The following is a 13271-nucleotide window of genomic DNA, read 5'->3' as shown; positions in this document are numbered from 1 at the left end:
TATCAGGTCACTCTTTTTTTTTCCTCTTCTTTCTTCTCCTAGATGAGTTCTGATCATCCATTCATCGGAGATAGTATACCTGTTTTTAACACTTCACTCTCACTGTACTCTCATAAACTTTAGAAGTTTCTTTTACAAAAAAGGTATATTTATCCCACTACCTATGTTTGGGGAGTGCAGTGGCTCATACAATAGCACTGGGCTGTGAACCACTAGATCCTTGGTTTGAGCCTGCCAGCCACGCCAAGGGAGGAAAATGAGACCTTCTGCTCCTGTGAAGATTGAAAGCCTCGGAAATCCTACATTGGCGTCGCTATGAGTCAGAACTAACTAGGCAGCACTTAACAACCACCACCCATGTTTTGGATTCCATCTCTTTTGGTCTCCTCAAAAATCTCAATTCCATGATTAGTCTTTAAGACTATCATTCTTAAAGGATTTTGAAAAAGCATTTAGTCAATTCTATTAACATTCTCATCTCTATTTAAAAATAAACAAAGTAAAATAAAATTCATACATAATCCTAAATCTTCTATCAATGGTCTAATCTGTCTGTCAAACTTCTCAAAACAATACACACTACATCTTTTTTCCCCATTTCTCTTGTAATTCTCATTGTAATCTGACTTTCACTTCATATTTATTGAAACACTCTTTCTTAATGATTCATAATGTTCTTATTTTGAGAAAATAATACCACAAACCAATTTTCTATAAAGTTGTTTGCACATCCAAGATGATTCAGGAGTGGTGGAAATGCCAGCAGCAGGTATACTAATCTGGACACAAAGTAGAAAGATGCTGAATTATGATGGTTAGAAAAGAAAGAAAAGAGAAGCTAAATTCAAGAAAAAAGGTGAAGAAATGAAAAAATTGGGTTTAGGAAGACAAATTAACTAAAGAGGTAAAAAAAGAAAGGAAATCCAAAAGTGATTGTTTTGTCCCCTCTCCTCACCCATGCTTCCTGGTTTAGATGATTCAAAAACAAAGGTACAGTAAAAGTCTAAATGGGACTCAAACTTGAACAAAACTGAGGTCACCTGAACAATGTTGCTTTTGAAGTGAAACCATCAAAGCAACGATGCTTTCTGTAAGCAGTGTGACTCAATGGTTGGAGCACAGAAAACAGGGCATCATTCATTTACTCACACATACTTTCCTACCTATTCACTCACCAACCAACCATTTACTGAATACATCCTAAGTGTCTGACATTGGGGTAGAGACTCTAGGAGGAGAGATTACAAAACAGAATATTAAGTTAATAGTTGTAGCTACACAATAAGTGAACTCAATAAGGGAAGGAGTCCAGGAAGAGAAGTATAAGATTAATAAAGCCTTAAGTACAATAATATTTTGGCGAAAGAAGAGTTCTCAGAAGGGACAAAAGGGGCAATAAGGACTGTTTGTTGTTGTTATGTGCCGTAGAGTCGGTTCTGACTCATAGCGACCTTATACAGGGTTTCCCAGGCTGTAAGTCCTTACAGGAGCAGAAAGCGTCATCTTTCTCCTGTGGAACAGCTGGTAGTTTTGAACTGATGACCCTGAGGTTTGCAGCCCAATTCACAACCACTACGCTACCAGAGCTTCTTATAAGGACTGTATAGAGGAACCAAAAATAGGCAGGAATTTGAAAACCAATACAGAATAAAGTTTCAAGGAGTACTAAAAAAAACCAAACCCAATTCTGACTATCAAATAAAACAATTAGCTACATAGCAAAAGTTTTCCAATTCTTCCAAAAAGTTCTTATAAAATAAGCTAAAGATAATCATGCTTAGGTAATACTGATTCAACAATTAGGCTTTAAAATTTGACTTATTTTTGTAAATACGTTCAAGGATTTTATATCGGTGGCCAAGGAAGTATTTCAAAAGTCTGTTTCAACTTTGTTGTTGTTAGGTGCCATCGAGTTGGTACCGACCCAAAGCGACCTTATGCACACCAGAATGAAACACTGCCCGATGCTGGGCCAACCTCACTACTGTTGCCACAGTTGAGTCAATCGATGCTGCCACTTGCCCAATCCATCTTGTTGGGGGTCTTCCTCTTTTTCTCTGACCCTCCACCTTAACAAACAGGATATTTCTCTCCAGTAACTGGTCCTTCCTGACAATATGTCGGAAGCATGAGAGACAAAGTTTGGCCATCCTGGCCTCCAAGGGGCACTCTGGCTGCACTTCTTCCAAAATGGATTGATTGGTTCTTTTGGCAGCCCATGGCACTTTCAATATTCTCCTTCAGCACCATAACTCAAAAGTATCAATTCTTCTACGGTCTTCCTTATTCACTGTCCAGCTTTCGCATGCATATGAGGTTATTGAAAATACCATGACTTGGGTCAGGCGCACCTTAGTCCTCAAGCTGACATCTTTGCTCTTCAACACTTTTAAAAAGGTTTTGTGTAGCAGATTTGCATAACACAATACGTCATTTGATTTCCTGACTGTTGCTTCCATGAGTGTTTCAACTTCACTATTCTGTAATTTTATGTAGTTGGCACATTTGGTTCCATTTCTTAGCATAATTTGTCCATTTTTGATCATTAGCTCAGATGTGCTTTATTTGTTGAAAATACGTTTTTAATTCATGCTGTTCTAAAAGGATTCCATTATTAATAAATTTATTAATTCTGATGACTTTTAATTAAGTTATATCACACTTTATTCAACTCAATACTGGATTATTTGATTTCCTTTCATAAAAGTGTTACCACTCAATTTTGTCTTGGAATTCTAGATTTTGAGAGGGGCCCGAAAAGATGAGGATAGTCTCACTAACTATAAAGATCAAGGGAGAAGATAGTCAAAATAGAGAATCAGGATATCAAGGTAAATAGTTTCATTCGTATTTATAGTTTGCCAAGCTTCATCAACAGTGAAAATGCCTGGTATATACAATCTGGTGTACGTGAATTTTTATAGTCAAATAGCAACTGAATGGATGAAGAAATAAGCACAAGAACATTTATCTCATTTCTACTGCAGTGATCATCAAGCTGATGACTGACATTATACTACTTTGAAAGAATGATTATGGACCTTCACTCTGTAAAACCATATATGCCAAGAGCTTGAACATTTTTAAGATGCTGGTAGTAAACATGTTGTTAGGTACCACCGAGTTGATTCCGACTCATAGTGAGCTATATAGCATTTCCAAGAAGCGGTTAGTGAGTTTGAACTGCTGACTTTGTGGTTCAAACTGACCTAGCGGTCTAGTGCTCTGTCCTACAAGTACCACACTAGGACTTTGGTGGTAAACATTGTTGTTGTTGTTATGTGCCGTGGAGTCGGTTCCGACTCATAGCAAGCCTGCACAGGGTTTCCGAGGCTGTTAATCTTTACGGGAACAGAATGCCTCATCTTTCTCCTGCGGAGCAGCTGGTAGTTTCGAACTGCTGACTTTGCGGTTCACAGCCCGATTTGTAACCACTACGCTATCAAGTAATCCTAATTTTTATAGCTAAACAGGAACCTTCTGGCTTTTAGTTTCTATAGCCCATATGAGACATAAGAATTATTTTATGAACAAATTATCAACTGAGCACGCATTTGTTGGTAAGTGTCATCAAGTTGGTCTCAACTCATAGCATTTCCGAGGAGCAGCTGGTGAGCTTGAACCATCCACCCACCTTGTGATTCAAACTAACTTTTTAGTCAAGTGTATTAACCCGCAGTGCCATATCAGGGCTCCATTTGTGCTAGACCTGCTAGGAAACTAAAAACCTACGAAAAGTATGGATGTTGGCCAAAAGATACTTCAGCTTAACTAGAAGGCAAAACAAAATTCTGAATCAAAGATTATAATTATGTTAAATTATGCTACAGGCTAGTTATCTACTTAGTTCATGTATATTATACATTTAAGAAATGTCAGTGGAGTTTTTTTTTAATGTTAGTATGCTCACCCCATAGGATGCTGCATTGTGAAGAGGAATTAAACCACCTTTGTCTTGAGCATTAACATCTGCTCCATGCTCTAGAAGATATTCAGCTACTTCCAGGTTATTGTAGCCTGCTATTAGAGTAGAAAAAACAGCAGAAATGTCAGCTTAAGAGGAAAAAAGAGGGAAATAAATATTTATACACACACAGTGACAAACACATATAAAGGGAGCTTCATAAATTTTGTAGAAAAATTCCATTATCTTTTAACTCCATTTTTCCACAAACTTTATGAAGCCCCTTTGTATATATAAACAAAAGAACCAGAACACTGTAAGGTTTTAACACCTTTTGCTTCAAAAGCTGGTAGTGGTGTTATGTGCCATCTGACTCATAGTGATCCTCCTCTCTATAGGGTTTCTGAGGAGCGGCTGGTGGGTTTGAACTGCCAACGCTGTGGTTCACAGTTCAGTGCCATACCAAGAGTCCAAAAGACAGTATGGTTGTTGTTGTTAAGTGTCATCAAGTTGATTCTGACCCACAGTGACCCTGTATAGGGTTTCTAAGGCTATACATCTTTACAGGAGCAGAAAGCTTCATCTTTCTCCTGTAGAACCACTGGTAGTTTCACACTGCTGACCTTTAGGTTAGCAGCCCAATTCATAACCATTATGCTATTTTAAGAGCTTTTATATCAGGAGATTATAAATTATGTCTAAAGCATTTTATTAAGTAGAACCTTTTATGCTCAGGGAGTGTGGTGGTTACATAGGATAAGCACTGGACTGTGAACTACAAGGTTAGCAGACTGAGCCCACCAGCCACTCCGCTGGAGAAGGATGAGGCTTTCTGCTTTCACAAAGATTTAAAAAGCCTCGGAAACCCTATAAAGGGTCACTGTGAGTCAGAACCAACTTGTCAGCACTTAACAACAACCCTTTATGCTCAGAATTTCTTTCAACTTTTGGCAAACTACACTAGGTTTCCAAGCAAGGAACCGATACTTGGAAAGACTTATGATGCTTACCTGCCAGGTGCAGAGGGGTTGAGTTTCTGCCCTGGGTGTCCCGGCAGTTGATATTCTCTGGGGTACAGAGCTTCTGTACTCTTGCCAGGCAGCCCTTCTTAGCAGCATCCAGCAAGGCAGCATCCCCTCTTAGTAAGTCCTGAATATCTGTGTCTCCTTCTTTCACTAAATCTAAAGGTGTATTTCCATCTCTGTTCTTTTTAGTTGGATCTGCTCCATGCTGCAAAGCAAAAACGAGAAAAATCAAATGGAGTTTGTGTATATTTCTTAAGCTTTATGGTTTTTTTGTTTGTTTTTACTTAATCTACCTTTGCTCATACAAAGAAAACTATTCTGTAAGATTTCCCAAAAAAAATCCTGTTTTATTTTGCACATTCCTATTCACGATCTCTCTACTTAGAAATACACTGAAGAACTTTTCTAACTTAATAATCAAACCATTAAGCCTCAGGACCCTATGCAAAACAGAATGACACACTGCCTGGTCCTGTGCCATCCTCACAATTCTTGTTATACTTGAGACCATTTTTATGGCCACTGTGCCAGTCCATCTCATGGGGCGGTCCTCTTCATTTTGCTGACCTTCTACTTTACTAAGCATGATGTCCCTCACTAGGGACTGATTCCACCTGATAACATGACCACAGTATCAATGGTGATGTGGGGAGGGCAATGACTGCCTTTTACTTTTTACATAATATACTTTATATCATATGCTTCAAGGTGAATTTAGAAATCATTTTTATGTTAAGAACACTCTCTAAGCTAATTTTGATCAAATTTTAATTACATAAAAATATGCAGGGAATAGCACATAAAATAAGAGAAGTAGAAAACACACATATAGAAAAAAGTGCTTAATTTAAAAAAATCAGTGAGAAAAAAGTTTGGCAATATTATTAATGTTTTCATTGTAGATCTTTCAATCTCTCTCATAAGATCAAATATAAATGTACTAACATGAACTTGATTTCAAAAGTCTAATCATCTGAACCTAAGAAATAAAATGCTATTGGCTCACTGTGGAACTTAGGAATCAACCAAGGGCCTATTTCACACCACCCAGTGATAATAAACATGAGTGTCAAACAGGGAGTTGCTCTCAAGACTCATAGAACATATTTGGCACTATTAATTTTTATTCATATTTTACTGGAAAAAATTTTTCTTTAGTTAAAAAAATGGAAAGAAAGCTACATATATATAAGTCTGGTAATTTTCCACATTCATTAACTTAAAAAAGCTAAAATTATTAAATTAGCTTCACATAACTACTTGTTTTTGCTATTTTATGTACATTAAGAAAATTTATATAACTGCATAAACAAAATCTTAACTTTTAATAAAAATGTGATATTAAAGTTAGTTCTTCTAAGATGCATATGATTAAATAATGTTTAATAATGAGGAATGAATGACTAAGTTAACAAAAGTAAGAAAAGCTAGAAAAAAGAATCAAACTTGCTTTAAAAATCGTATTTCTCCTCTGTACAATTTCCTCCCCCTTATTATAACAATGTTATATAAGCAATACAAATGAATTCAACTCTTTCCAAAACCTACCTTGGAGTTTGACTAATTGAACAAAAACTACTTCAGGCACTACTCAAAGCTATATAAGTATCATGATAACACACCTAAATATCCCTCTAAAAAAGAAAATGGAAGCAGTCTCTATAATACTTACTATGCTTAATAGACTAAAAAGTATTTTGATTTAACTTAAATTATAACCAATAAATAGAATTATTTTATAATTTTTAAAATTACATACTTTTAAAAGGAGCTTGCAGATTTCATATTTTCCTTTAGCTGCTGCTTCATGTAGAGGGGTAAATTTCCATAAGTCTGCCACATTGACAGATGCGCCATGTCTTACTAAAAGCTCAGCTACCTCATAGTGTCCATAAGAACAGGCATTATGAAGGGGTACCAAGCCGCTAAGCAAAAGAAAATTATTTTAAAGTCATTTAACTACCTGCAAGTTAAAAATGATTGCTACAATAACAGAATTCTTTTATGGTACTGAATTAAAGTGAATACCCACTTATAAAAGGAATAGTTTAATAGTTTCCTTGATACAGTTGTTCATTTCCGAATAAGATTAATAATTAAAGCAAATTTTACTAGCAATACTGATTTAAGACATATATAGAGATACGTATTTCTCCCATTAAAAATGTTTTTTCCTGGGTTAAAAAACATATAGAAATATACCCATATAATAAAGTACCATCACAATACTTTTAATCCAGGTTTTCACCTGGTAATATAAAGGTTAACACTGCAAAGTGATTTCAGAAATTAAAACTAACTAATAATCTGATTTTATCAGCTCTCCATTTTCTTCCATTTGGACTTGCCTGGTGTGGCACTATAGGACCAGCACTGCATTGTGAACCTCCAGGTTGGCAGTTCAAATCCACTAGCTGCTCTTAGAAACCCTATACAGGATCTCTATGAGTCGGAACTGACTCGATGGTACTAACCAACAACTTAAAATTAAATCTTTACATATGAAACATACAATTTGCTTAAAATTAGTTAATTAGGTAGATTCTGGCTTTGTTTTCTGATTTTTATTTTTTAGTTCCTAATAATTCCATGGTGTTTTCTTGAGGATAGGTTTGAAAATTATAGGTGCCAAGCAATGAAAACTCATAACCCACATGAGACACAGAAGTATTCAATAAGGAAGGTAATGATATCAACTATAAACCCCAGTTAGATAGGAAAACAATTTATAAGTAAAGTATTCTGGTAAGACTCTAAAGTTCTAATTAGAAGGCAGCCAGCATCCTAACAGGACAAAAAGATATCACCATAGAAAACGGTATTTCAAAAAGGATAAATTTATACGTTGTACTTAAAACATGGCAAAAATAAGGAAAAAAAAAAAAAGGTTTAGAACTAAATAAGCTAAGTGCCAAATGAACAATAGGAAATAAAGGTTGTTGCCTCTAGAACTTTGAAAATGATACATATTGTTATCGAATACTCATGTCCAACCTGCCTTTTTATTAAGACAAATAAATCCATAATGGTTAACTGAAACCCAGGTTGTATGGTTTAAATTCTACAGCACTCTGCCATATAATGGCATAGAAAGTTTCTTCTGGCTCATTTATATTTTGTGGTAATAAGTAAATTCAAAATTAAAGAATAGGAAAAGCATTTCAGTTAACATTCCTTTGTCACATTTATAAATAGGTTCAATGGCTGTTTTAAGCTGTCTCTAGATAAATTTAAACAATTCAGCAAATGGATATAAAAATCAAAAATATATAAATTAGTAAAATAGCGTTTCTACTAAACTGATGATTCTGAAAAAGAATTTTTTTTATAAAATACAAATATTTTTTAATAGAAGAGAGGGCAAATTATAAACCATATTAAAAAATTAATACAATAAAATACTATATGCAGGCATCGAAAAAATAGGATGAATATTAAGTACTAACTAGGATATTCAAGACATATTATTGTCATTGTTAAGTGCTACTGAGTCTGTTTTGACCCATGGTGATGTTGTGTGTGCAAAGTACAGCTGCTCTATCAGGTTTTCAAGTCTGTCACCTTTGGGAAGCAAACAGCTACACTTGTCTTCTGAGGAAACTCTGAGTGACTTAGAAATTCTTTTTACTATAGATCTATACACTACTGGGTCAAAAAAGCAAACTGCAAAACAAAATATATAAAATGGCATCACTATTAGTATGAAAAAATCTCTACCACTGTTACCAGAGCATGCATATTGTTATATGCACTTAATAAAATCTGGAAGATTAACATACAGGCTTTCATGTAGTAATCTTTAGGGAATGGGATGTTAGACAATTTTCACTTTCAATATTGGATATTTCTACAATGCTTTAAGCTTTTTAAAAACGCATTATGTTTTTAATGTTAAAAAATATCTAAATTTTATCACATACCCTTTGTCTTTGGCATGGACATCGGCACCGTGGTGTAGAAGGTACTCCACAACAGACACACGATTATAGCCGGCCGCAAAGTGTAAGGGTGTAGAATGCCGGCCCTCTAAATCTCTGCAATTCACATTTTGAGGGCTGCAAAGTTGCTTTTGTGGCACAGACACATACATACACAAAATACATAAATATTTATTCATAGATTTTGCTCTACAATCCTATAGTATCTTGAATAAGCTAAGATTCTAATGAATATTTCTAAAGATTAGCTAATACATATGATGTTTAAAAATCAGCACTATGCATGGCTTAATAGTAACTACAAATATTCTTCCTATTTATAGAGCAAGACAGTATTTTATTAAAAAAAATATTTGGTAGTCAAATTCCTAATCAACTAGTAAGTCCACAATAAAGCACGCATTTTCAAGACAAACGCTACTCCACTGTCTCATTTCTACAGGTCTTTCCTCCCTGAGATTGCTTGTCATAGCATGTCTGCTTGTGCTTAACATTTTCTTTGCCTTCCTTTGCTCAATTGAGCCCAATCTTGACTTGAGTGCAGAACTAACTAACAGTTTATATACTCTCATGTGGACTGTGCAAAAAGGAAGGCGCTGGGAAAATCATTTTAATTCTGCTTGGACCACCCATTTGACTCTTCAATCTACTTTGGCAAAACAGTGAACTAGACGACTTTGATTTATTGGAGGAAGTCTGTCTAACATTGGAGTTAAACTGATTCTAATCATGCTCTAGTATTTGGCATTTATTCCTATTATTCAACTACATCCTTCAAATCTCTGCTCCCTCCTCTCACTTTGATTGTTACAATTTTAGCACAATCAAAATATTAAACTCAATAATACTTGTACACATCTAATACTTTATTTAAGGTCTCTAAGAAAGGATATGGACTCCTGCTGTGGTGCTGTGGGTTAATGCCCTGGATTGCAAAGTCAGTTTGAATAACAAGTTGGCGGTTCAAGCTCACCAGCCACTCTTCAGAAACACTATAGGGCGGAACTGACTCCACAGCTCTTAACAATAACACAACAAAGGAAAGGTATTTACAAAGTCTAAATCTCACTTAATTTCTGATGCTTTGTGTGCTTTTCCACATCGAAAAAAAGTCTATCTGGCCTTCATTGTCTAAGGAAACTAAAATGATACTATATTTGTCTATCAGATACAAAATACATAGAATTAGAAACTACCTATCAATTTAATTATAATGGACAAATCATTCTCTGATACAGAAAATAAATTCTAACCAATATTATATTTAAGAATTTTCTTTTTATTAATGTATACTGTAAACATATGTATATTGTAAAATTTTAAAAGAGTATTTTTAAGGGAAAAAAATACCATATAACTGTAGATGGCAGAGAACTTTAAAATTTCTTTCCAGTGGATCTTATAACTGAGATCTACTATTTTTCTTTAAATAATTTGAATGCTATTATAAGACAAAAAGAGCTTTAGAGTACTCACATAATGAAACAAACAAAATAAATAAATAAAACTTTGAAGCAACAGAGCTTAGAAAGTTGTTACTGTCATTTTCAGCTAGTGCATATCATCATTGGTTAAACTAACCACAGTTAAAATTTATAAAAATAGACTTTGCTTAATAAGAGGTGGTAAACTTTACTTCACAAAAACAACCTGGTATGGTGCTCAATATGTTATATAAGTGTCTCTGCTTAACACAAAACTCTAAGACCAACCTCCAAACAAAAATCAAACCCAAATCTCTCTCTGCTAACTTTTATCCCTAAAGAATGTTTTCCTAAAGCAAATGTAAGAATTTCTGGGAAAAGATGGAGAAACACTGCTTTAAAGTTTATCACACTATTGTTTTTGTGTTAAGTGCCACTGAGTTGGTTCCAACTCATAGTGACCTAATATAGGGTTTCTGAGGAGTAGCTGATAAGCTGAACCGCCAAACTTGTTGTTCAAATTGATCTTGCAGTCCAGTGCATTAACCCACAGCTCCACACCAGGACTCTTACCATGCTATTATAAAGCCTTTTTATTTTTATTCATTTTAATTGTTATTTTGGGCCACAATCATAAATATTTAAGTAATTTAAGCCTAGGTAAGGAGCTCTGTTTTGAATCAGGCTGCGAACCTTAAGGTAAACTGTTTGAAACTACTAGCTGTTCCGCGTGAGAAAAGTGAGGCTTTCTGCTCCCGTAAAGATTTACAGCTTCGGAAACCCAGTACAGGGTCGCTATGAGTCACAATCGATTCCATGGCACATAACCACCACTAGTAGCTAAACCATGTTAATTAGCTAGGCTTAAATTACTTACATATTTACAAATGTGACCCAAAATAAAAATTAGTAAAAATAAAAAAGCTTTCACATAACCAGAATGAAGTACAAGACCTTCTGGTTACATGAAAGGAATAAAAATGAGAACAAAAACAAGGACATTTCAGGTGGTACCATTTTTACATGATAGTAAGAAGTCTGGGCAGAAGGAGTGAGCCCACAGTCTAATCAGCTGTATATGGAAATGCACTAACTAGCATTCATTCTGTTAGCTCATATGAGACCAATCCCGGCTGACTCCAAAACTAACCCACAGTTCTTGTGTCCTCTAACATATACGGAGGTTTCAGAGATTTTATGTAAAAATTTCATTACCTTTTCATTCCATATATCCATGAATGTTTTCAAGCCTACTTGTATTGGAGTCCTGGTGTGGCACTATAGGATAAGCACTGGACTGCAATGTCAGTGGTTCAAACTCACCAACCTCTCTCACCTCGGAAACTCTATACAGGGTCGCTATGAGTCAGAACCGACTGGACAGCACTTAACCACAACTCGTATATATAGAATTTCAAATATGTATTCCTTACTGATTTGAGATTAAATTGAAATTATATATGCACATGTGTCTTTATATATTACATATATTTGTTTAATTTAATTTTCTTAAGGACATAGGCATATAACTTAGAAATCCTTAGTACTAAGAAAGAAGACTCTCCAACCAACTGATCTACTCTACCCACCCCTTTTGTGGATGGGCTTGAGTAATTTTACCTACAAGCTTAAAAATAAATTGCCTAGCAAAGGTTGAATAGTGCTACCCAAGGCATTAAGAATACTAACTTACCTTCACAGTTTCCAAGTCTCCAGCTTTCGATGCCTCTAAAAGTCTATAGTCAACATCAGAAGTACGTACAGGTGTACTTTCTGCATAAACGAAACAAACAAAAAAAGTACGAAGGAGATTACTACTGGTTCCTGAAAAACTTTAGTTAAGGGAAAATTACTTTGTGATTGGGAAGAGATTAAGGAATCAGAAATTTTGTGGCACTATAGGATAAGCCACTGGATTATGAAAAGTCAGAGGTTCAAACCCAACAGTTGCTCCTTGGAAACTATAAAGCATCACTATGAGTTGGAATCAACTTGATGGTACACTTAATAACAACAACAACAACATAGGTTTTTACCCAACCTTTTTTAGACAATGAAAATACATGATGTGTTACTTCAACCTATACTCGAAATCATCCTAAATCAAATTTAGGTCAATTCTAAGACACATAATCCTCCTCCATCTCTAGTATCCTATCCTTCACACTTTCTGGTAAAGCTTTTGGCAGAAGAGACTGTGGTTTTGAAACCCAAGACCACAGATGTAGACCATCTTAATGATACACTGGTTTTATATAGTGTTATAGCAAAGCTCTGTTATAGACTTATGTAAAAGCTAAGAACTTACTCAACTTTCAGTACTTCATTTTTAGTCTTCTATTTTTGTTTTGGCATCAAATTTCTTACATGTTAAATTGGAATACTATCCCTAAAATTAAAGTAATCTTATAATGTATAATCAGTGAACAACAAAAAATCCCTAAGTATAGATGTTTAATTCACAAACATTGAATATTTTCACAGAACTTTAAATGTCCATAATTGGGAGATAACGCTATAAATTCTGAACAGAATATAATTAGATCAGGCTGCTAAGTCTAAAAGTATGAAGCTAACAATTGAAGTATTTTAATTCATTATAAACAAATAAAAAATTTAATTCACACTGGCCCAAATAAAATAGGTATTTAAAGAAAACAATTTATATCACCCAATATATGCTCAAGGACATAGCATGCAGCTTTTATAATGCACTTTCATGTATAACACAAAAGGACTGATGCTCAGGAGACCTAGATTACTGAGTTCCAGTACCTGGAAATGACTAGCTTATTTTTACAGAATAGCTTACATTTTGCACCAATTAAGTAAGTCTTTCAAACTTAAGACTGCAATATCTTATGATCAGCGATATCATTCTTGCATTCACAGTTAAAGTGGAAAGATAAATGACGCTATCAAACGTTTTAGATTTTAGAAGAAACACTTCAAATCTTCATGGAAAGTGCTTTTTTTTTTT

General features: G+C 34.8%; 1 protein-coding gene across 1 annotated transcript in view; it reads right to left on the bottom strand.

Moving 5' to 3' along the window:
• TNKS (tankyrase, TRF1-interacting ankyrin-related ADP-ribose polymerase) overlaps positions 1 to 13271 on the bottom strand; it is a 278487-nt gene that overhangs the window by 42088 nt on the left and 223128 nt on the right. Inside the window, exons 13-17 of the mRNA XM_006834485.1 lie at positions 11985 to 12064; positions 8850 to 8995; positions 6689 to 6854; positions 4915 to 5134; positions 3911 to 4020 (exon numbers count right to left, since the gene is read on the bottom strand). Of these exons, the coding sequence (XP_006834548.1) occupies positions 3911 to 4020; positions 4915 to 5134; positions 6689 to 6854; positions 8850 to 8995; positions 11985 to 12064 (722 nt within the window). The remainder of the gene's footprint in view (positions 1 to 3910; positions 4021 to 4914; positions 5135 to 6688; positions 6855 to 8849; positions 8996 to 11984; positions 12065 to 13271) is intronic.

This window comes from Chrysochloris asiatica, unplaced genomic scaffold (assembly GCF_000296735.1).
Source record: "Chrysochloris asiatica unplaced genomic scaffold, ChrAsi1.0 scaffold00011, whole genome shotgun sequence".
Taxonomy (NCBI): domain Eukaryota; kingdom Metazoa; phylum Chordata; class Mammalia; order Afrosoricida; family Chrysochloridae; genus Chrysochloris; species Chrysochloris asiatica.
The sequence above is the reverse complement of the archived record's forward strand: the minus strand, read 5'-3'. Positions and strand labels throughout refer to the sequence as shown.